Source organism: Gracilinanus agilis, chromosome 1 (genome assembly GCF_016433145.1).
Source record: "Gracilinanus agilis isolate LMUSP501 chromosome 1, AgileGrace, whole genome shotgun sequence".
NCBI classification, from domain to species: domain Eukaryota; kingdom Metazoa; phylum Chordata; class Mammalia; order Didelphimorphia; family Didelphidae; genus Gracilinanus; species Gracilinanus agilis.
The window spans coordinates 491,882,495-491,907,511 of record NC_058130.1 but is presented as its reverse complement, the minus strand read 5'-3'; the positions used below and the strand labels follow the sequence as shown (position 1 = coordinate 491,907,511).

The 25,017-nt window shown below is 34.5% G+C and overlaps 1 protein-coding gene across 1 annotated transcript in view; it reads left to right on the top strand.

The window, feature by feature from the left end:
- CRISPLD1 (cysteine rich secretory protein LCCL domain containing 1) overlaps window positions 1-25,017 on the top strand; it is a 181,043-nt gene that overhangs the window by 36,967 nt on the left and 119,059 nt on the right. The window contains exon 3 of the mRNA XM_044657947.1: window positions 625-743. Within this exon, the coding sequence (XP_044513882.1) occupies window positions 625-743 (119 nt within the window). The remainder of the gene's footprint in view (window positions 1-624; window positions 744-25,017) is intronic.

Here is a 25,017-nt window from a genome sequence, read left to right as displayed (position 1 = left end):
ATTCTTTAATAAACCAATTTTTAAAATGAAATAGCCTCACTAGGGGGGCATCTGGGTAGCTCAGTGGATTGAGAGCCAGGCCTAGAGATGGGAGGTCCCAGGTTCAAATCTGGCCTCAGATACTTCCCAGCTGTGTGACCCCTAGGCAAGTCACTTGACCCCCATTGCCTAGCCTTCACCACTCTTCTGCCTTGGAGCCAATACACAGCCTCACTAAAAATTACAAAACTAGAAGGCATAGGTCACAAAGATCTAATCCCTTCATTTTGTAGATTAAGGAATTCAAACCTAAGAAACTAATAAGTTAGTTATTGCATAATACATACTAGTCTTTTACAGAATTAGAATATCCCTAGACCTTTTGAATTCTGGTAAGCTGAGGTTTTTGGCTGCATGCTCTGCCTTTAATGCTGTTCATCTGTAAAAATTGCTATGAACCCAATCATCTTGCATCAGAGTAGTTCATATAGATAGATATAAGAAACAGCTATCCTCCTTTGGTTAACATTATTCCAAGTTTGAGAATTTGAAGGACTCCTGAAAGTAATTGCATTTTACCTGGATTTTTTCTCACCTTTATCATTAACAGTGCTGAGAAAGCTAAAAATTTTACTCTTGGCACAGGTTTGGGATGAAAACCTTGCAAAATCGGCTGAGGCGTGGGCTGCCACATGCATTTGGGACCATGGACCTTCTTATTTACTGAGATTTTTGGGCCAAAATCTGTCTGTACGAACTGGAAGGTAGGAGGCAGTTTCACTGATATAATTCATCCACATGAATTTATTGTTTACAAAACTCCAGCTTGAGCAATACCAATTGTTCATTTAACAAAGAGTTTTCATTTTGTTCAACTATAAATAAATCACTTTGTCTTAGTGAAGCCAATTTTTCTTTTCATTCTAGGAAGTTACAAACCCTTGTGAGCATGAAAAGCTAAAACCTTCCCTCTACCTCAAAACCACCTACTAAAATTTTTGTAGTGGTCAGCCTTATACATCCTCCATCCCAGATGAGCCAGGGAAATTCCTTAGCTGCTACTGACTCCATGATCATGGCTTGAAGTATGTAAGAAAAGCCCATTTTTAAGGAAAGGAGTTGCATAATTCAGAACTGGCAAAAACTATGACAAGATTATTATGGGTGTGAGTCATCAGACCATCTTCCTACTCCCCCCCCCTCCACACCAACTCCTGCCAGTTCCTTCTCCCTTCACTGACTCTGTTTCAACAAGTTTGCCTAGCCTGGAAATGCTCAATTACATGAATATGATTGTCTATGTACCCACTGCAAAATGTTGTCCAAATGCACTATCTTTAACTTAAAGTTTGAGAATATGTAAAAAAAGAAAAAAAAANTCTCCCATAGTTTTTTTGTTTTGTTTTGTTTTTATTTTTTGTAATGCTGCTTTCTCCCAGTTCTCCTTCTACTTCTTTGGTTGTTGCTAATTAGTCTTATTCACTGTGTAACAACTCACTTCCTATCTCCTAAATATGAGCGTTCCCCAAGATGCTACTTACTTCTCTTCTGTATACCCACTTTAAATGGTGATCTCATAGGCTATAATTATGATCTCTGAAAAGAAAATCTCTAGATTTATATCAAGCCCTAATCTCTATCTAGCTACTAGTGCTACATCACCAACTGCCCATTAAATTTTTCTAGATGGTTATTTTTTAGGCATCTCAAACTTCTTATGCCCCAAAAGACTTACCCTTCTCCAAATTTTCTTATTTTTCATTTCTGTTGAGAGCATCACTATCTTTCTAGGAACTCACAATCATAACTTCAGAGTCATCTTTGATGGTTCCGTTATTGTCATACTTCATATTCTATCAATTATCAAGTTTTACCTTCTACCTAGAAATAATATTTTTCATCCATACTTCCTTCTTTCCACTCATAGAACCGCCACCATATTTCAGGTCCTCATTATCTCTCAACTGGGCTAGAGCAAATATTTGCAAATTGTTTTCACTGCCTTTGGTTTCTCTCTTCATTCAATTATCATTCAGTGTCTAATGAGTGCATGTACTTTGCTTCATGTCAGAAATGCAAAGATAAGAATAAAATAGACTCTGCTTTAAAAGAGCTTACCTTTGATCTGGGAAGATGATATGTATATACAAAGAATATCTGGAGAAATTATGAAAGATGTAATGTAGAAGGTGATATTTGAACTAACTTTTCAGAGAAAATAGGGATCCTAACATTCTCAAATTGACCACATGCACAAATATCCCACCACATTAATCTTTTTCTCAAGAATCTTTAGTTGTGTACTATTGCCTCAAGGATAAAATAAAAACTCACTTTGACATAAAAAGTCCTTTAGACCAGCAATGCCAAACATGGCTGCCACCACAAATGACCTAAAACAATCAATGTGGCTGAATCAGTTGAAAATGTAGTTGGTAAATATTTAACAAAATAAATAAAAACACAGTAAAACATAAATAATGTTACTGTGTGGTTTTCTAAGTCAATATGCAGCCCACAAGGATCCTTACACATGACTTAGTGACCTCCATTTTTATTTGAGTTGGACAACACCTCATTAGAATCTCCTACCTACTTTTATGGTCTGTTTCACATTACTCCACTTACTCTACGTTCCAGAAAAACTAATTTCCAGATACTTGCTGTTGCCTAAATTTAACATCTCTGACCTGTGTATCTCTGTACAAGCTGGATCCATATTAAGAGTATGCTATTTCTTCACCGTCACCTCTTAGAATCTTTAACTTCAATTAAGCTTTATAACAGTTGTACCTTATTCTATCAAAAGATTTTCCTGGTCTTCCTGGTTGTTCATTAGTGATCTATCCCTTGATTATTTATATTGTATTTATGCATTCAAATTTTATATTCCCACAGAACTTGGTTTCAATTCTACTTGAAAGTAGTCTATATGCCTTTAACGACAAAGTAGGTGCTTAATGAATACTTGTGGAATTAAACAAGGTATCTTTCAAGGCCCCATTATCTCTTCCAGTGATAAGGTAACATTTGTTTTATTGAAATGACAACTAAGTAGTACTGCTTTAATATAATTCACAGTCTTGTTGAACAGCAATATTGTTCAGAGTTTTGTGGATTTAGAATTGGAAGGGAGGGACTTCATTCTCATTCCCTCATTTTACAAATGAGTAAACAAAAGACCCAGAGAGACTGAGTGTCTTGCTCAAGGTCACACAGGTAATAAGTTATAGAGATGAGACAAGTTCTCTGATTTTAAACTCAATATCCTATACAAATTAAAATAAATTACCTTATTAGGGTTAAAATGCATATATATTTCCTCTAAATCATGAAAGCATATGGATCCACATACATTTCTTTTAAGTTTTAGATCCCTTTTAATCTGTCCCCTATATTTTCAAATAATATATAAAACCTGAACATTTTTATTGGCTCCTAGAAGGGGAAAAGGGCCATAACACCATTACTAAAAACACTGAAAATCACAGACAAAAGAGTATTTTTCTTTCATGCTAGAAGAGATATAAAAAATGTCTCTACTGGAACATGAGTTCAAGATTCAGGGGATTGTAGTAGTAGTTAAATAATTTATCCTTATGTTCAATAATCAGAAGAATTACCACTGCTTCTATCACAGGCCCTTTTTAGAGATAGCAGTGAATAGAAGCACCTTGACAGCAAGGATATTTCATTTTTTTTCTTTGTATCCCTAGCATTTAGCACCATTCCTGGCACAGAGTAGGTACCTGATGTTTGTCTTTTGGATTGAATTGAATTGAACCAACATGAAAATGTCTGTTCTATGTATATAAAAATGTTGACTGACCAGTAACACTGAGGCCTCATCTATTCCTAGTTTTCTCTGGGTCTATGGGTTGAGTGTTGGATTTCCTTGAATGCAGACATTTCATTGCTCTCTTTTATTATATTTTGGGTCCTGTTTCTTAAAGAACGAATATTACTTCCAGAAAAATATGAAAGTTATAGTTCTCAAAGAGAATACTTGAATGACTATTAGAAATATTGCAGGTTTAGAGAAGTCAAATGTTTCAAAATTCATGTAAATCCACAATGAAATGGAAGTAATTTTCCTGTGGGAGCAAGAAGGTTTAACTCAGATCTCTATGGTTCCTCTATTATTCTGGCTCGTTACGGCCAGAGATTTCAGGATAGACTAGGTGATGAAGTCTTGCAGTTAGGACACTTTCTAGAAACCTGACCAGATCCCATGCCCTTTCTCTTCAAGATGCTTGCTTATGGAGAAGCAAGAGCAGAGCCTCCATGACCCTAAAGACAGCAGAAGCTGGTGGCAGTGGCAAAGCAACCAGAGCCCCTAAGTACATCAGTCAAGATGTGTAAAGGCATAAGGGTGTTGGGTTTTTTCATTCATTCATTACAGAAGCATTTATATAATAAAGATTCATAGAGAAACAGTTTGAAAAACAGATTAGAGTAAGTAATGAGTAGAGAATCCAAGGTGAAGCTTATAGAGCAGTGATGGAAAACCTATGACACATGTGTCAGCACTGACACACATAACCATTTTTGATGACATGCAGCTGCACGAGGCTGCATACAGAGAAGTCTGGGGCTGCATGCCAAGGATGAAACATTTGCTGTAGTGTAGTGTAGACACTCTGTGCACTACAGATGACAATTCTACCTCTATTAAGTTAACTATTTTGGATTATTAAACATAGTTATATATTACAATTTTACATTTTTGTTATTTAAACTATAAATATCACGAAATTATGTTTTTTTTCTTGAAGTGCCACACCATCTGAGTTATGCTTGGTTTTTTGGTGAATTTTGACACACCAAGCTCAAAAGGTTTCCCGTCACTATTATAGGCTTTTTTGCAAAAGTCCAAAATAAAGGTCTTTAATAGAGCAGAGGTAGAGATTTTGCAAAAGTAAAATGAGAGGATTTGGTCATTGCTGTGTCATGAAAGGTTGGACAGAGAGATGATAACAGCAAAATTTTAAACATGGAACACTGGTAAATGTTGACACTGTTGACCAAAGTAGTGAATTTAAAAGGAGAGGGAAAGAAAGAGAGATCTGAGAAAGATAATAAACTCAGGTTTGAACATGTTACAAGAAAAGTTAAGGGTAAAGTGACAGGAACAACTGGGTGGTACACTTGGCACTTGGAGGGGAGGGAGTATGGCACACTGTCTCTGTGGGAGAGGAATGCCAGGTCTGGGGGGTAGGGTGGAGGCAGGGCCCAGCACTCCATCTCTAAAAGTTTCACCATCACTGGCCTAGCCTTTACCACTCTTCTGCCTTGGAACCAATACATAAAATTAATTCTAATACAGAAGGTAAGCATTTAAAAAAAACCAGTAAAGTTATTGATTCGGGAATCATCTGCTTATTTTTTCATTTAGTTAACGAAGTCTTCACAATTGCTTTCTTCTCTGAACTTTATAATTTTTAAAAAATATATCATTTAGATCACATTTAAAACACATTGCCTTTGATTTTCTACTGTTTCTGTCTTGTCTAATCTTTCCTACTAGATTTCAAATACCTTAAGGCCAGGGTACATGTGTGTTATAGCTTTGTATTCTCTGAAAAGTCTAGCACAATGCTTTGGCAGGAACAAGATATATGGTTGCTTATTGAATGAATGAAGGGACTTTAATCAATTCAAATGGCATTACCATGGTTAATAAATTTACAAAATAAAATATAGCTGTTAAATGAATTGTCAAATAGTATTTACTAAAAAAGAAAACAACACAAAAACTCTCTGTGTAGTTTGCTTTACAAAGCATGGTTTCATTACTTCATAGAACTTGCATTAGTGAAATTTAAAATATAAGCTCCTCAAAAATAGCCTCTGTTTCTTTATCTTTTATTCTCAGACCTTAGCATAGTATTAAGCAAAAGTAGGTGCTTAGCAAGTGATTGTTGATTGATTGGAGTTATTATAGTACTGGGTCACTATACTGGCTTTCTTGGGTTTAACTCCAATAAACTACTGTATCTGGAAAAGGTTAAATGAAAGCTTATCTCATTGTATTAAGACTCATTCATACATCTTTAAGGTGACCATATTACCTGAATATCCTTTAAACTAAGAAATCAAAAACATCAGTTGATTTAGTCAATTAAGCTTTTAAAAACCTCATCGGTTCAATATGACTAAAATGACAGTTCAGTTTTATCAAAAGGATCTATCAACTTTATATGAACACAACCTTAATTTGCTCAAACAAGAATGTGTACAATATCATACTCTTAAAAAAAAGTTATTAAAATACCAAAATGAAAATATGAGCTTTGAGGAGTATAAGAGAAGATTCGATCCTAAAAATAAATGAAAAAAAATACAGTCAATAACTCCTTTTTTCTTATTAAAATATGAATACTCATGGTATTTTTGTATGAGATTCCAAGTGCATGATATAGGGAAATATCAAGGGTTTCTGGGATATAGAAAGACAATAAATTTGATTTAATGAATTGTCAACTCAGTAGATAAGTAATGAAAAATTTACTGAGGTGTAGGAAAGCTATTACAACATAAAGTGAATTTATGTTCTGATTTTGAAGGCATGGACATAGTATATGCTTTAAGCTTTACAATGGACTGATTATTTTTAAACCTTTTATTCATTGCACTAAACATTGAACTACATTTTCTGCTACAGATCCTAGAAAACCCATAGAACCTTAAAATAAATTTTCCTCAACACCGTTCTGCTTTATATGTTAAAGACTAATCACATGTATTGCATTGTTTAGAAAGCAATCAAAATTCACATACAAATTTAAAATGCAACTGAGTAATGCGTAAATTTGTGGGGGTTTTAAGGAAACTATATTGATCCCAAAAAGATAAAATAAAAAGGGAAAGGACCTATGCACAAACATATTTTATAGCAGCCATTTTTGTGCTGGCAAAGAATTGGAAACTGAGGGGATGTCCATTAATTGGGGAGTGGTTGAACAAGTTGTGGCATATGATTGTGATGGAATGCTATTGTGCTATAGGAAATGATGAGGGCATGGTTTCAGAAAAATGTAGAAAGATCTGTGGGAATTACTGCAAAGTGAAGTAAGCAGAACCAGGAGATAATAATTGTCCACACTAAAAGCAATGTTGAAATGATGATTAATTATAAAAGATTTAGCTATTCTGATCAATACGATGATTCAAGACAATTTCAAAGGACTCATGATAAAAAATGCTGTCTCCCTCCTGACAGAGAACTAATGGAACATTTAGTACAGAGTCAGATTTATTTTTCTCATTTTCTTAATTTTTCTGTCTTTCTTTTAATATAGTTAACAAGGCAATATGTTTTTTATGATTTCACATACATAATTGATATTGTATTGCTTGCCTTCTCAATGGGGAAGGGAAAACAGGGAAGAATAGAATTTGGAACTCAAATATTTTTTAAATGTCAAAATAAATAATAAAAAAATTAAAACAGTACATTGGTTTTACTCAAAGGATAAGGCATTTAATCACCAAAGATTTGATCATGTAATATAAATACAGAAATACCTTTTGTATAAAGGTATGTGGTTTTCACACACAGACTCAGATAATCGGCCATAAATATTACTTTCATCAAGAAACTATCAAGTCATTTGGTAAAGAGATATGCACCAAAAAAACAAACAAAAAAACAAAAATAAAAATGCAAAAAATATGTTATTTCTCTGGCTTTATCAGTCTTCTGAGAATTAAATTAATAAGCTGAGTTTAGATAAAGCTGAGGAAAAATTGCATTGGTTCCTCAGAAACCAGGCTTCAATGCTTCATTATGGGAAAAGATATTGGTTTGGCAAGCCAAAAAATAAGCTCTGGCAAGTTATACTGAGGTAGAAAGGATTTGAACATTGAACTGGTTATGGAGAGAATGCCCATTGTCCAAGGACTAGACCATTTAAGTTCAGAGAGGTTTGACTCCAAATTGATCACAGAATTAAGAATTTTTGACCACAACAACAAAGTACAAGGAATTGTATAGTTAGAATTATCTTGAATCACTAAAACAACATTACCCAAACTTCCTTTCTGTATTACCCATAATTCCATTTGCCTTTCGTATATACCTGTGTCTTTACGCCTATAATTTGGGTTCACTCTGCCACGCCCTCTCTCTTCCACATAAAGTGAGTGGGAAACGTTCTCTGTGTTCTCTAGCTCTCTAGTTAAATATTAATAAATCTGTATAAATATTATACTTTTGGAGATATTGAATATTAATTTTAAAATCCAAAGAATTACATTTTATGCTGGAGGATCCATAAAAACAACAATTTTATTAGAAATTCTTTTTGTGGTATCAAAAAGTAAACTACCTAGGGTGTCTATCAATTGGAAAATGACTGAACAAATACTAGGATATGACTATAATGTTAAAACATTGCTCTATGAGGAATAAAGGAGAAACTTTCAGAAAAAGCAAGATTTTATGAACTGATTCAGAATCAAAAGTAAATCAGAAACAAAACAGCAATTTACACAATAGAAAACAACATTATAAAGATAATTTGAAACATAATTATGATTGATATCATGACTGACAATTCCAGAGTACTGATGGGGAAAATAGCATCATCTTTTGATAAGGAAGTAAGGGATTCAAGATACAAAATAATAATAAATTTTTGGACATGACTGACATGAGAATTTATATATATATATATATATATATATATATTTGTTCCATGAATTCTTTTTCTTTTTTTCTTTTCTTTTTTTCAGTGTTGGTATGGAGAGGATAGGTGAGAGTAAGAAAAAAGGTGTGCTTATTAATTGAAAAAATTTAGTAAAATTTTAAAATGCCATTTTTAAATAGAGCAAGCAGAAGAATCAGGAAAGGGGAGGAAAGAGAAGCTGCATTATCATCTGCCAGAGATCTTCTCTCTCCAATGGCCTCTCTTTTGAAGTGTCTAAAGTAAGCAGACTCTGCCACTTGAGAAAGTGAAAATATTTATTGTGGTCACTAAAATAAGCATCCCTTAAAAAACCATTAAAACTTCCTTGTGGTAATACTTAGGCAACCAAGAATTGAGAGACATAGTATCAAGTGAGATTCTCTCAAACTTGCCAACTGTCCAGGATTGGCTGGGATTTCTTTGAAATCTTGGAGAAATTATCATTTCCTAAGGGCATCCCTCCTCCCCACCCCAGAATTCTGCTAGCAGCTATATGGTATTACCTTGTTCTTATTCCTGGGAGGCTTTGCCTTCTTTAGGGTAGTGGCCCATTTCATTGTTCCTCCATTTATTCTTCTCTACCACTGACTCCTTCCTTTCAGTTCACAAGAGTAGAGAAAATCTTTAGTTTTCCAAATTCTGAAGATGTGAAATCATAAAATCTTAGTCTCAAACCTGGAAAGAACCTTAAAGGTCATTTATTCTAACTCCCTCCTCTTTATAGGTGAACCAGCTGAGGCCTAGATAGATGAACAGATCTGCCTAAGGGGAAATTCTTCACAGAACCCAAAGGGTGGTGCATTTCCTTCTAGGTCAAAAAGTCTATAGAAGTAGAAATAGTTAGTTACTTCACATGGACTGTAGTTTAGATTATCACTACCTATGCTAGTCCAGGGACACAGTTTCTTAACAAGGATTATATATATTTTAGTGCTGATCACACTTTTGTGTGCTATGTATATTTATATCAGGCTGAAATAAGCTAATACATTTATTAATGAGTCAATAGACAGCATAATATGAAAAAATGAGAGGAAAAAAATGAAAGTTTTTCTTAACTACAATAAGAACTTTGGAATGTCAGAAGAAAGTTGAAAATATATAATCCCCCAATTTAAAATGTACCCATACTTGATTTCTAATATAGAATTGGTTTTTATACCTTATTGAGACACATTACTGCTGTTTCCACACCTCATTTTCTCTTCTAATAGTAAAGCCTTTAGTTTCTTCTTTTTTAAAAAGAACTTTTGCCAAAATTTACTGGCAAGTTGTTTATCATTGCCTCTGGAAAATTAGAAGTAAAAAAGAAAATTTTATTACTATTTTAGTAATGGAATATCTATTTAATTAATCTCTATTGATCTTTGAATTGCTATGATTTTGATTCTAAACCTATGGAAGTATCTTTCCCTTTACATAAAATAAGTATCATTTGAAACCTTAGCGCTCATTTCAACTTTTGAAATAGATGAATTCCCTAAACCTCAAGGTACTTCATAATAAATGTACTGTTTAACTCAGGTTTCAAAACAGGAGAAGAAAGACAACTGTTCAATTCCTAAAATGGTTACATACCCACCACAAGGGAGCCAACAACATGTCCCTGTGATTCCATCCCTCTCTACCATTTCAGGGGAATTAATGGTTTGGGAGATCCCAAATAATGTAGATAGGAGCCCAGCATTATTAGGGAAGGCCATCAATTGGGACAGGGACTGGAACACCTACTCTTAAGCTCCTTTAGATGCAGTCTTTTGAAGAGAATCCTTCACAATGCCTCACTAGATGCAAACACATAGTAGGCATTCAATAAAGATCTATTGGTTTGGATTGGAATGGATTCATAGCTCATTTAGGACCAGTTAATATGAGGTTTCTGAAAAAGCTAAGTCTGAGCTTTCCTTTTGGACAGATTAAAACTATACTTTTGTACTTTGACTATGTTTTTTGATAAATTAAGACATAAAGCAAAAATTTAAAGAAACCAAAGAGAAATTACTCCAATATTTTAATTATCATTGCTTAATTATTCATTTGAAACTCTGGTATATTCTTTAAGTATTTCTAGTACATTAAAAAAGAAGCATTAGTTATTGAAACTTATTTCTCTTCACTCATCCTATATTCCATTAGAGTGTAATTTCTTTAAGGAAAGGGGCTGAGTTTTTTCATTTTTTTTTCATGGTATCCCCTGTACCTATTATAGATAAGGTCTAGCCAATATTTGATGTTTGTTTATTTGAATTTATTAGCTGTTAGTCACATGGGTAAAGCACATATTAGTTTAATTAATTGAGTAATAAAATAACAAACTAGAGCCTATCAGACATATTTGTTGAAATAGAAATGTTGGAAAGACATATTGAATACAATTGATTTTCATAAAGACAATTCAGTGTCCTTAACAAGTTAATAGGCAATATTTTTAACACTCTAGAAAACTGATCTCATCCCTTGGTCCCTGACAAACCCTACCCCAGGACAGCCCTGCTTCTAATATATTCCAAGATTGTTTGTTGTATGGCTGTGTCTAAATATAAATACAGACCATAGCCATCTATCGGTAGCAAAGCTCCATAACCTTTTTTATGTCACGGAGTTCTTTGAAAGTCTGGTGAACCCTACAGACCCTTTCTCAAAATATTGTTTTTTAATGCATCATATACATAGAATTACAAAGAAAAGCAAATGTATTGATATAATTATCAGTATTTTACGAAGAGTATTTTCATAGGCTACAAATTAAACATCCCTGGCTATAGTTTAATAAATTAGATTTTAGACTTGAAAGACTTATCTGAGACAGAGTTTAAGTGACTTACCTATGATCACACAAATCTTAAGTATCAGGATTCCAATGCATCTCTTCCTAACTCTAAACCAATAATCTCTCTATTATGTCATACTGCTTCTTAATTATGTCTCAAAGCTACCAAAATGTTTAGGTGTCCCCAAGATGAGTATTAGAATGGAAAATATCATCCTATCCAGATATAAAATACAGTTCATTTGCCTACAATCACAATGGTCTAGGTGTGGCAATGTTTTTGCCTTTGATCTCCTCATGGTTAAAACAGTAATGAGAATATCTACTATGAAGAATTACTTCACCCCAAGAAATAGATAGACTAATGAACTGAGAGAATGACCAGTGAAGTATAGGTCTGACCCAAAAAATCTTTTCTTAAGTGATCTTTATAATGATAGAATCATCTTTCTCACAAGATACAATTTCCTATGTATAAAGATACTTACATATAGGAGTGAGTCATTTTTGGATCAAAGGAATTTTAATATACCTTTTTGATCATTTCTATATTCTCTCCAAGGATAATAAATTGAAAGTTTTTCCAAACAGGAAACTGTTGGTATTTCCGGAAATGTCTACCTCTTAACTTCCTGGAAAAGGCACTAGTAAGTTAAATGTCTATGAGCAATCCTATATAAAATATCAAATTCAAATATATTTCAAAGTGAATGGAAGAAGAATAACTGAGATACTCTACTTTTCTTAAGTTGAAAAGTAAAATCTGCTTCATGAATATTATGGTAGCAAAGGAAAAAAAGTCTGTATTTTCTCTTTACAACCCATGAGTCCTATTTCTCTTGTTTATAATAATTAATTATGCATTATAGTTACTGCTAGAATTACTAGACTGAAGAGACCTTTTACATATACTTGCCTTCCTTAGAGCTATCCAGTCAGAAGTTGGAGGACCAATTGTTGTGTATGCTGTAATGGGAACTCTTTTTATGTATGGAGCAGCCTAAGATGCTTTTTAGGTTCCTTCTATTTCTTCATTTCTGTGATTCGAGATGATCTAACCATAAAGTAATAAAATGTTTCTGAGTGATGCTCACTGGAAGAACTGTAAACTGTAGAGCCTGTTCATAAATGATATTTCTCCATCAGTTTTTTTTAGGTTGCCTATTCCTAGATAATTTTCCAGGTCATTTATGTCCAGCAGATTTTAGGGAAGGACTTTGAGGGGAATGTGGCAATTTCCTCTGTACTGTGACTAGTAGTCTTTTGTAGTCTTCATGGATGTTCAAAGTTTCAAACAAGGAAACTGGGCCAAGAATTCAATATGATTTAACTCGGGGTTAGGAGTGATTATATTTTTGCTTTGGGGCCACTAATTCAGAATAAAAAAATCAATTGAGAGCTACACATATAATTTAGGTTTATACAGAGGGTAGTTTTTATTTATTTATTTTAGGGAGAGAAAAATAAAGTATCCCACTAATTTGATTCTAAAATCAGAAAAAGGACACAGAATCACAGCTCTATAGCCAGAAAGGGCTTCAGAAGTTATCCAATATAATCCTTTGCTTTTACAGATAAGGAAACTGAGGCCCGGGTGGTTAAGAGGGTAAAAGTCATACAGATAATAACATGATGGGCCTTATTTGAATTCAGATCCTCTGTATGCTGATGGATTGCCTTCAGGATTGTATATCTGATGTCATCTGTGCATATGAGGCTCAGGAGAGTGTGGAACTGTCTTCAAAAACCCTGTTTGAGGAAAAGAAAAGAAATCAAGCCATTGTTTATCCACAAGAGGACAGTGTTTATCAGTGAAATGATAGAGAAACACATTATCCACCCCCACTCATCCCACATAAGGCACAAAAGATGCTCAAGGGGTTGGTTGTATGAGGAAACCAATTCTAGTAATAGCATACATTTACACAGGTCTTGTGCAGAGAATACTAAACATGAAAGACTCAAACATTTGTACCTAGTAAGAAGTTTTATTATTTCAACCTTCTAATTAGTATCCACAGAGAAGGTGATTGTTATTGCTGGCTCCGTTACATCTGTAACCTTGACAAACCGGCAGATTGAAGAGGACTGTTGATGTTGTGTATAGCAGACTGTGGCTTTCTTTGAAAGGCTACATTAAAGCTTGGTCCAGATTACAAATGTTTAACCTGGCAAATATCTTTAGTGACCTCTAAAACAAATATTGTGTCATTAATAGAGCAGTGTCCACAAGTGGGATTGGCAGCATAGAATGTACTGTCTGTGAATAGGTTCAAATTATGCTTGGGGTCCTTAATTAACCCCATTATTTTTCCATGGTGTGACATTCACCCCCTTCCATATCTACACACAACAGAATAAGGATGGATTAGTAGTTATCTTTACCCTAAATGCTCAGGAATCTGCAGTTTTCCATCACAATTAGTTTGAAATTAGCTACTTTTTGGGGGTTATCATTTATTTTTTTCAATGCCAATACACAATATCATTAAGAATCTCTAACCCAATTAGTCAACTAGTTACGATTTATTAAATGCCTACTCTGTTGCCAAGCAATAGTTATGTTAAAAAAATAAGGACATCAAGGTACTTGGACCATTTTGCTCAGTTTACTACATAGGTATTTACAATTTCATTCAAGATTGTTATCCTTTGCAAAGTTTACTTGCTCTTTGATATAACACACTGAATTCTCTAAACCCATAGCCATATGTAGTATAATATTAGCATAATGATAGAAATAAGGTGTTGTCCCTAAGGTTCCAAATAATACCCTGTCCTTATTAAGATAACAGTATTTACAAAACATCCTTCTTTGTATTTGGAGGTGATGTTTTTGCTAATTACTACCCCTATTGCCCTTTAAGCTAGCAAGCTTTTCTACAATATAAATCTGAAAAGAAGGCAATTTGGTTTGTGGCCATTGCCACTATTTGCAGAGCCTGGTCCTGTTTGCAGTCTTGCTTCTTCCCCTCCCAAACTACCCAATATCTTTGCCCAAAAAGAATCTTCCCTTCTTGGGCTTCATGTGTAGGGTTGCTTCGCCTGCCACTATGGTTGCCCCACAGACCACAGTGATGCCACATAATGTGAAGTAATGCTTCAGTGTTTTTCTAATCTCTTCTCTCAGACTCTTTGCCTTGCTTGTAGGTGAACTACATTAGCCTGAAATATGGTAGCTTTTTGGAGATTCTTATCTTTAAGCATTATTAGTACCCCTCTAGCCCAGTGGAATCATGGGGGGTGGGGAAGTCATATTTCAACAGCTGCAAGACAACATTCTAAGACCACATCATCTTTGAGAAGCTTTTCCCAGTAAATGTAGCATAGTGTTCATTAAGTCAGAGATGAGCACTAATGCAAGTCCATTCCTCACAGTCATGTGAAGTGTTAGAACAATTGTTATTTAGACTAGTGGTTTCCAATGTTTTTGAGTATAATGTTATAATGTTAAGAAATTCCATGCTCCCCACCCAAATGCTAGCAGCAGTAGTACTACTAGAATCCTTTGAATGAAAAAAAGAAACCACACTGAAGAAAATATCACTTTTAAGGGAATTTCCATTTTAATAATGACTATATACATTAAAAAATAATGTTTACCTGGGAAATCTAATTTAAAGATATATTTGTTTATTTGTAGATTCACATATAGATTTACTGGCTTTTTAAAAAACTGGATATTCTCCCTCTACTCTCACATATATAGACTCAAAGATCTGAGGCCTACAGATTGAGAAAAACTGCTTGAGATCTTCAGTCTCAAGTACAATCAGACTTTTTCCCCTGGGGTTGGCAAATTTTGATGTGGTTTTTAATTATTCTTTAATTAATTACTTTGACAAGCAAATGTTTATTAAAAAATTATACTTTCAAAGTTATTCTTCTAGGCACTGGAAATGAAAGAGACTATATAAGCCCTTCTCTAAAAGAACATCTAGTATAAGGAAGAATAGCTAAAAGAAACTATTCCTTCTTAAAAAAAAAAAAAGACAGGGAGGATATGATTCTGTTCTGAATTGCTGGAAGACTTTTATACATAGAGTCTTCATTTAGTTTATCTTTTCCCAGAAAGTAGACCTAATACAAATGTTTTGAGGTAGCAAGAAGGTTTTTATCTCAATATGAAGAAAAATTTCCTCAAAGTAGAACTGTTTAAAAGTAAAATAGATTGCTTTGTTGGAATACGGTCAAGTCAAAGTAGGACTGGATTTGATATCTGTGTAATATTGTCAAATCAATCAATTAAGAAGCAAATATTAAACATCTACTATGTGCCAAGAACCAAGCTGTTTTCAGGGAATACAAAGAAAGTTCTTCCTTTCAAGGAGCTCACAGCTGAATAGAATAGACAAAATGAAAACAAATTTGTATAAGCAAAAAATATACAGGTTAATTTGATGATAATCAGCAGAGGGAAGACACTCGACTCTACTACTTACTGAATGGCTTTAAATGTGTTACTTAACCTTTAAAGACTACAGGTTATTTATTCTTTTCTCAAATGAAATGGTGGGAATAGGTGACCCTTAAGATTCCTCCTACCTCTAAAAATCTATGATCTATGATTCTACTGTGAGTTCTACTTCTGTGAAGGTATTCTGAAAAAAAGAAAGAAAGAAAGAAAGAAAAAAGAAATAGATAGTATTTGGTATTATTATAGCAAATATTCATATACTAGTAGGGGATTTATTCTACATGACTTCAGAAATCCTTTTAATTTTGGAATGCTATTATTTTATTGTCTCAAAGAATATGAAAGCATTCTTGATTCAGTTTATTTTCTTGCATTCGTTGGCCACTTTCGCTTTTGTAGCATAATGTGAACCAACAATCTTATTGATGGAAGTATTTAGCTGTAAGATTCTAATGATGAATAGCAGCAATGAGTAGATAAAACAACATTCAAGAGTTTTGGTATTCACCCCACCAAAAAGAGAAAAAAAAATCTTCTTGACATACTAGAGCATTAAGCTGAATCTAAAAATATTAAATTTCATAGGTGTTATAGTAAATATATTTAACAGTATTTCCCCATACAAGATGGATTAGGACCATCCCTAGCAACTCTTTTAAGGCCACATCATCTCTTTCCCATTTGCAACAGAGATTAATTTTCCCTAAAAGAATATAAAGCAGTTCCTCTGACTTGATTGGTCCCTCCTAGCCTGAGGCAGCTGCCTGCACACCAAAGAGCAAAAAAGTTCCACACAAATAAGGTTGGTGCCTTTCAAACTTGGTGGGTGTTGAGACCATGAAAATTGTCATACCTTGCCCTGATGACTAACTGACCCAGTTTCAATAAGAAGGGATGAAAAGCACATCTACCGAAGATGAAGCTAAGTGGTGCTTTATTGTTATTGCTGCTTTATCATTGTTTCATATCTTTACTGTGTTAGGACAGCATGAATCTCTTTTTTTGTTAACTGTTCAGTGAATTATAAGTGTCCCATTTTGTTCCAAAATCAAACCTGAACCAGCACTGGACTCATCACTTACAATAGGAATAAATGTTTAGACTTGCACTTGGGCTAAAAAAAAATTAGTCAAAGAAAGCATATCCTAAGATAGCAGCTACAGTAGATAGTACAGCCAACTTTCACCCCTCTGACACCCTCTAACAGTCTCCAACATATAAGTAAAATGCATCAGATGAAAATATGGTCAGGAAACCCAAGAAAGAAAATCAGTCATTTTCCAGCCAAGATTTGCATAGGGGCAAAGCTAGAAGACACTAGAGAAATGGCCCAAATGAGAATTGTCACTAATGGCCACCTATCAACTTAGGTGCATCAGGTAGAAGGAGGTAAAAAATTCAGGAAAGCAGTTCCAATAATGTTCAGGATATACAAATAGAAGCTGGCTGGCAGCTTTTACTTACTACCCATTTCCAGAATCTAGCACTGATGGAGGAGGAAAACTTGGATTTTATTTCAGGTTTTAAAAATGGTCAGAGGTTCTAGACCAATGATGGGCAAACTTTTTAAAGAGGGGGCCAAAGGAAATGCTCATCTATCAGTCTGTTTCTAAAGGCAACTCTTTCGAAGTTGCATTGTATTGTATCCTATTCATTGTGTTCTTCAGATTAGGAATAATGTCTCAAGGTGAGATAGAACATTTCAGGGGGCCACATCTGGCCCGTGGGCTGTAGTTTGCCCATCACTGTTCTAGACATGCAAATAGGAAGATCAGAAATAAGTAGTACCTGTGTCATTCTGACCTCAGGATTCTGAAGTAGAATAACCAGGATAAGAATCCTAGTACAAAGAAGAGACTACCTTTCTGTCAGTCTGAATCTGCTGAGCTTTCTAGATGGCTGATAGTGGCTAAAATGAGCAGTGGCCACCTGAACTTCAAATGAAACAAGTCCATAGGTGAAACACCCAAAACTCAGGGTAGAAACTTGCAGAGCTGATCATAAGGGCAATCTTTGTCCTGGATCACATCACTGTGAGCAATAAAAGCTTGCAAATCTTTTGCTTGATCTGTCATTTCAATTTTGGAATAACTCAATACTTAATAATCTAGGGAAGTGGGATCAGAAACAGCACAGGCATTTCCTCCAGAAATGCACAAATCCCAGCCCTGTCTGTCATAGTCTGAAGTCAAGAAATGGACAGTAAATATGAAGCAACAAGAACAACAACAAAAAGGAGAAAGAAGAGAAAAGAATTTTACCTTAACAAAGTCATTGTGATGTTAAGGGCCTCAACACACAAATCAAGAAGAAAAAGAATGACCACAAAATATTTATAAGTAGAAACTTGGAGAAAAACACAGCTTGAGCACAAGCTCAACTAGAATTCCTTTAAGAGATGAAGCTAAAGTTATAAAATAGCTAGAAATTTCTTCCTCCTGCTATTTCATTATCTCCATGTTCTTTAGTTTCACTATAAGTTCACATCCTTGCACTGAGCCCATAATTTCTTGACTACCTTTGAAGACTTTTTCCTGGGAACCTATAACCAAGAATGATCATAATTATTCAGGGCAAGTCTGAGCTCAAGCTAGTCCTGTGATTCAGGCTTAGAATTAGAAAGCTTGAGACATTCATGGACTATAGAATGCAGCTGAATATATTTACCTAATATAATATTTTAAAAGAAAGTTATCCTTTATAACTTTATTTAAAGTTAGTTTCAAATAAAGTGTAGCTCCCCCCCACCTCCCAATTCACCAAAGCAATTACAGGTACTCACACTTGGGACATTGTCCTGCCAGGATGATGGGAGCCCTGCTAAAACCTCCAGGACACCATTATCACTTAGGATGCACCTTTAATGCTTTAGGGATCAAGGAAGCTAAATAAGTGAGTCTAATCCTAGTCCCTCTGCCAACTAAATCAAGAGAATAGCTTCCCTGCCCTCTTAAAAGGAAACCAGTCAAGACTATTTAGAACAGTGCCAGTCCTTTCAAAATAACCTGGCACAAGATGGATCAAAACTCTCAAATCCAGGATAGGAAAACAATGCAAACATGACTAAGGATGCAGCAGACAACAGTGTGAGAAATACAACCTTCAGAGCAAGATTCTCTGCATGATCTTTCACTTGATTGCCACAGTTATCTTTTCCTTTTCATTTAAATTCAACAGTGAGAACAGAAGCATGATGCTGAAAGTAATTTGTCAAGTACGTTAAATTTCAGCTTAAGCATCTTATTTCCAAAACAATATTACCTCTAAGCTTAATCTTATGAAAACTTCTGAGCTACTCTAAAGTAATTTACTTATTCTTACACCCAACATGACTATTATGTATTTGTGAAGAAGGAAAATAATTTAGGAATAGCAAATGGTAATAGCAATGATGGATTGCAGAGGGTAAGACAGTTATATGAAATAAAATTAAGATTTTGGCCTTAGATGCCCTGTTCTCTTTGGGGTGCCCCATAGTAAAATTGTACATCCAGTAAGAACTTACAAATGTATCATAATTCTCAGCATGAGTAATTATGAAAAGTGTATAATCAACAACTCAGGAAGAAAATAACACTTAATAGGTGGAGAAGAGCAGCAGGGAAACAGAAGGAAAAGGAGGAATTTTAAATATATCAAATGCTTTTAAAAATACTGCACAGCAAGAACCCTTTATAGTATCAGAGAGGTGGTCTCAAAGTAATTTTTTTTTCCTTAGGGGGCATATGAATCTGTCCTTTTCCACAGTCCATCCTCCTTTAAGAGTTATTGATGTTTTATTTTTATTTCCCCCCCCCAAATTATTCTTCCCTTGTAAGATTTTTCTTTCCAGCATGATCATAACCTATCCTAGATCTAACCAAATATGATAGTCTTTCATTTTCCAGCTAGAACAGTTCTTCCTTCAGTTTAGTTTACAAATATAGGCCCCATAAATGTTAATACATTTTTGGTCACTCCTTATCATATTCCCTAAGGCAGTGATTCCAAAATTTCTTCTCACTCTGATCTTCAGCTTTATTTCCATCTTTTTCTCTTACTGTGGGTGACCTCTCTACTTATTTTACTAAAATTAAAACCATCTATCCTTAACTCCCAAAGGCCTTATCTTCCACATTTCAAACTTTTATAATCTTCTATGTCCCTTTCCTAGCTTTTCAAAGTCCCAAATGATAGAACATACCTGTTGCCTTACAAAGATCATTATTACACTTGTGCCACTGATCTCATCCCCTGCAGAATCTTCTAGAACCCTTCTCAGGGAATAATTGAACACATCATAGGGGTGCACATCTTTCAGTTCATGATTATATTATTCCTATGTCTCCAGCAGCATTTCGAAACAATTGCTAAGGAAACATTGATAAGGATTATTTTGTAATACCTCATAAAAATGGCATCTATTATAGGTACATAGTACTGTTTTATCTATTCTTATGTCCTTTTCTCCCCCTTAGAGGAGGAATTAAATGATTGTCCTGATTTGAAATTTTTATATTTCTGTCCATGTTTGTTGACAGGGTTTCTTTTTTGTGAACATACAAATTTATTCATTTTTCCTTTTTATAACCTTAATTCTGAATTTTTTCTGAACACTTCTCCAAATTTTCCAAATTTGGTTCAAAGGATGAAATATATTACTGAATGCACTGCCCTTAAATTTAATAATAATGGAAGGAGCAATGTAGTGAGTAGTATAAACATCTCAACATTCATTTTTGACACATGATCATATGTTTACTTACTTTAAAATTATATTAAGTGGCAAATATAAGTACAATTAGTATTTTCTACATTATCCATTTTTTCCTCTCATATTTTTTTGTCTACATTTTTGTTTTATATACTTTCTACATATCTATGTTCTTCTCGCTACCCTTGCTATTTTCTGGGACTATTTTCTCAGCTTTTCTTTTTCCATTTTAAATAGGGCCAGCAGCTTCAAAGGAATTTGATTAGTTCCATGTTTCAATTAAGAAGCACCTTCTCCTAGGCCCTGATTACACAGAGCACTAAGGATTGTGTATTCTGAATCAACTTGTTTCTGTAGTAAGTTTCACCAAGTATTGTAGGATAGAGGAACAGCATTCTAATGGACTCTTGGGCAGCTCCTAGACTCAATGAACTCTAAAATGCCTTATGCTTAGCATTTCCTCACAACTATGACAGGAGAATTACCCAACTCAATATGGCAAGGACTGCCCCATAACATTTGTGTAGGGAACATGAAACCGAATTTATTTATCTGTGAGATCCATTCTAGCTCCTGGATCTGTGGTTATTGATATATGCATACTCATTTATGATATATGCTGAGTTTAAGATATATACTATTTCATTGTGCCAATGATAACTATATAGATTACATATGTATAGTGATGTTTAAATATTTTTCATCCCTTTAGTGGTGGTATCTAATATCTATTTCACACTACCACTAAAGGAATGAAAGTACAAAATCAGAGGGAACTTAATAGATCACTCAAAAAAAAAGGAGTATTTCCGAGGTAGTTTGGTAGTTTTTGAAAGTATTAAGAGGTCTTCACTAAAATATTACTTACTGATGGGTCATTGTGATACGGAGACAGTCTTGGTGTCTGATACACACATAGAGGCCAACCTCTCAAAGGTTCTACAAAATTGAAAAATTGGTTGCAAGATAACATTTTTTCAGTGACAAAAACTCTCAAAAATCATCTACTAAATTAAATATGGGTTCTGATATTCATTGGTAGAAGAAATTCCCATACCAACAATATAATGGGTCCTTGAAGTATAGAAGGAAATAGATTAATGTTGGTAGAGAGAAAGGGGGAAAATTTAAGGTTAAGGAAATTATATCTATATGAAAAGTCACAGAAAGAAGGTAGAGCAAAGGGGTCATATTTAAGTAAAATAGATTAGTGAGACAAAAGTAGAGAATCACTTTAATGGTACTTCTTAAAAGAAGAGGTTGATGGCATGAACTGGGGGGAGGAAAAAAAAGGTGGGACAAACCATTGGAGCCTTGATGATCTTGATGATGAATTTATATTTTGATTCTTTAGTGTAAAGATTTCAAGTTAGGAGACCCATCAGGCTACTTATAGTTCCCCCATACCCAAATAATATTTCAGATACACATAGAATTAGAACAAATCTTTGTAAAAATAAATATATTTATAAGCAGCAGTGCAAAGAGTTCAGTAATAAAATGAGAATGCATCTTTCTTTTGAGGCCAAGCATTATTTTGATTGATTATAAAACAGGTACATCCTTTCTGCATCATGGAAGTTAGGGCCATACCCCCATGATCTGGAAATCCAAATAAAAATTTTTGACCTCCTCTTATGCCAGAGAAGAGATCTGATTTTTTTTTCATTTTCCTTAATTCTCTGTTTACAATACATCATTGTAAGATTTGACTTAAGTATTTGATCACAGGCTATATGTAGGTGATTGTTATTATTTCTAGCTTTTGTGTGTTGTCTGCTAACTTTCACATTCTTTTCACAAACCTTAACTTTTTTAATTTTACATATAACTTTTTAAAAATATGTATATTTATGATATTAAAGGATAAAATATTTTGATATTACACAATACTCTCTATATATTTTATGCATTTTCTTCATATATAGTCTGTGGCTTCTGCAAAACTCCCCAGAAATTTACATTTAATTTCTTATGCTGTCCAATGATATATTGAAATCACAATGGGGAAAGGTGCAATAAGGAAAAGATACTCTTATAATGAGAGAAATGCACATCAAAACAATTCTGAGGTACCACCTCACACCTAGCAGATTGGCTTATAAGATAGCAAGGGAAAGTCATAAATGTTGGAGGGGATGTGGCAAAATTGGGACACTAATGCAATGCTGGTGGAGTTGGGAATTGATCCAACCATTCTGGAAGGTGTGTAAATGGAATTAACTCTAGCCCATTCTATAGTCAAAACTCTACCTACCTGAGATGAGGTCATTCTCACCTTCCTTAGTGGGGAGGGGAGACGAGTTACTCACACATGACAATAAGTAACAAATCAAGAACAAGGGACTGCCCTTTGGGCAGTCCAAAATCAGTGTAGAGACTGTCATTTGTCCACCTGAATTAGAGGTGGACCCATGGGAAGTGAGGAAAGACACTATATCTTGAAGTATGTTGGTTACTTCCTGTGGAGGCAGTTCCCACCTTGAACTTGGTGCTGATGGATCTCTGAGGAGACCTCAGGCAGCTTCTACTCTGAATGATCACATGGGTAAGTTAGGCTGACTTCCTTGACCTGCCTTAAATAGGCACTAGCCTATCTGGTTGCTGGGCCTTGAGGCTTGCAGCCTAATTTATTTAGCCTTTTAACCTTCTCTCTCCCTCCAGGCCTCTGGAGGCCAGGTCTAGCCTCTCCCTTTTTCTTTATTCCTATACCTTTACCTTCCCGATTGTAAATAAAGTGCCTTAACCCGATGCTGACTTAGGTCTGATTTAATTATGGAATCAACCTGAATTGTTGATTCCTGGTAGCCACACTCTAAATACATATCTATAAAATACCTAAATTTCCTTCTTACAAAGGCAGTTTGGAATTATGCCCAAAGGGCTTTAAATGACTGCCTGCCCTTTGATCCAGCCATATCACCATTATACCCCAAAGAGATAATAAGGAAAAATAAGTGCACAAAAATCTTTATAGACAATCTCTGTGGTGGTAAAAAAATGGAAAATGAGGGGATTCTCTTCGATTGGGGAATGGCTGAACAAATTGTGGTATCTGATGGTGATGGAATGCTATTGTGCTCAAAGGAATGATAAACTGGAGGAATTCCATGTGAACTGGAACAACGTCCAGGGATTGATGCAGAGTGAAAGGAGCAGAACCAGGAGAACATTTTACACAGAGACTGATACATGGTGGCATAGTCGAATGTAATGGACTTCTCTACTAGCAGCAATGCAAAGAGCCAGGACAATTCTGAGGGACTTATGAGAAAGAATGCTATCCACATCCAGAGAAAGAACAGTAGGAGTAGAAACACAAAAGAAAAACATTTCCTTGATCACATGGTTTGATGGGGCTGTGATTGAGGATGTAGACTAAATGATCAGTCTATTACAGATATTAATAATATAGAAATAAGTCTTGATCAATGATACATGTAAATCTCAGTAGAATTGCTCTTTGGCTATGGGAAGTGAGAGGGAAAGAATATGAATCATGTAACCATGGAAAAATCTTCTAAATTGATTAATTAAGTAAATGAATTTTAAAAAATAAGGAAGGAATACCTTGCCCTTTGCATAGAGAAGTGAAGGGGGATTTTTCTAGACTCTCAGTGTTAAAAAAGTCAATCAAGAAGCATTTATTAAGTATCTACTATTTGCCAGGGATACAAAAAACAGACCTCACCCTCAAGGAGCTTTCAATCTAATGTTAGGTTATTTTGAGTAGGGAAAAAATAGGGAGAAGGCTTTTGCAATAGTCTAGGAATGAGTAGTGAGAAAGAGCAAAGGAAGCATCTGTACAAACCAAAGAGATATTGTTGAAAATAAATCCAACACCATAATATTTGATTTTTCCACATTTATGTGCTGATTAGTATTGAAATTGAAAGTGTAGACAAACTAACCTTCCACATTGGTTGAAAAGTTAATTGTAGGCAAACTGGCCAATATGGGAATGTAAAAAACACTCCAAATCTGCCAACCGTCCTCCAAGCAACCTCAGAAGAACAAAAATGCCTCAAAACTAAGACCCCAGGCACAGTACAAGTGAAAGAAAGTATCCCTCCACTCCATGAATGGAGGTTAACTTCATTACATAGACAAAAATCAAAAGGAAAATTACCCCAAAATGAACAAAGAAAAAGTCTGATGCTAAAAAAAAAAAAACTCAGCAAGAAAGATGACCAAAATACAAACTCAGAAGATGACAGCAATACAAAAATGAAAATGTGTGATGTCTCAAAGGAAAATGTCAAAGGATATCAAGCCCAAAATGAACTCTATAATATATATATATATATATATATATATATATATATATATGTGTGTATGTACACATATATATATATAACAAGATGAATTCAGAAAAATCTGAAAAGAGTTAAATGAACTGATGCAAATTTAAGTGAGAAAAATAAGGAGACCAATTTTTACAATAACAGAAACACTATATGATGTTCAG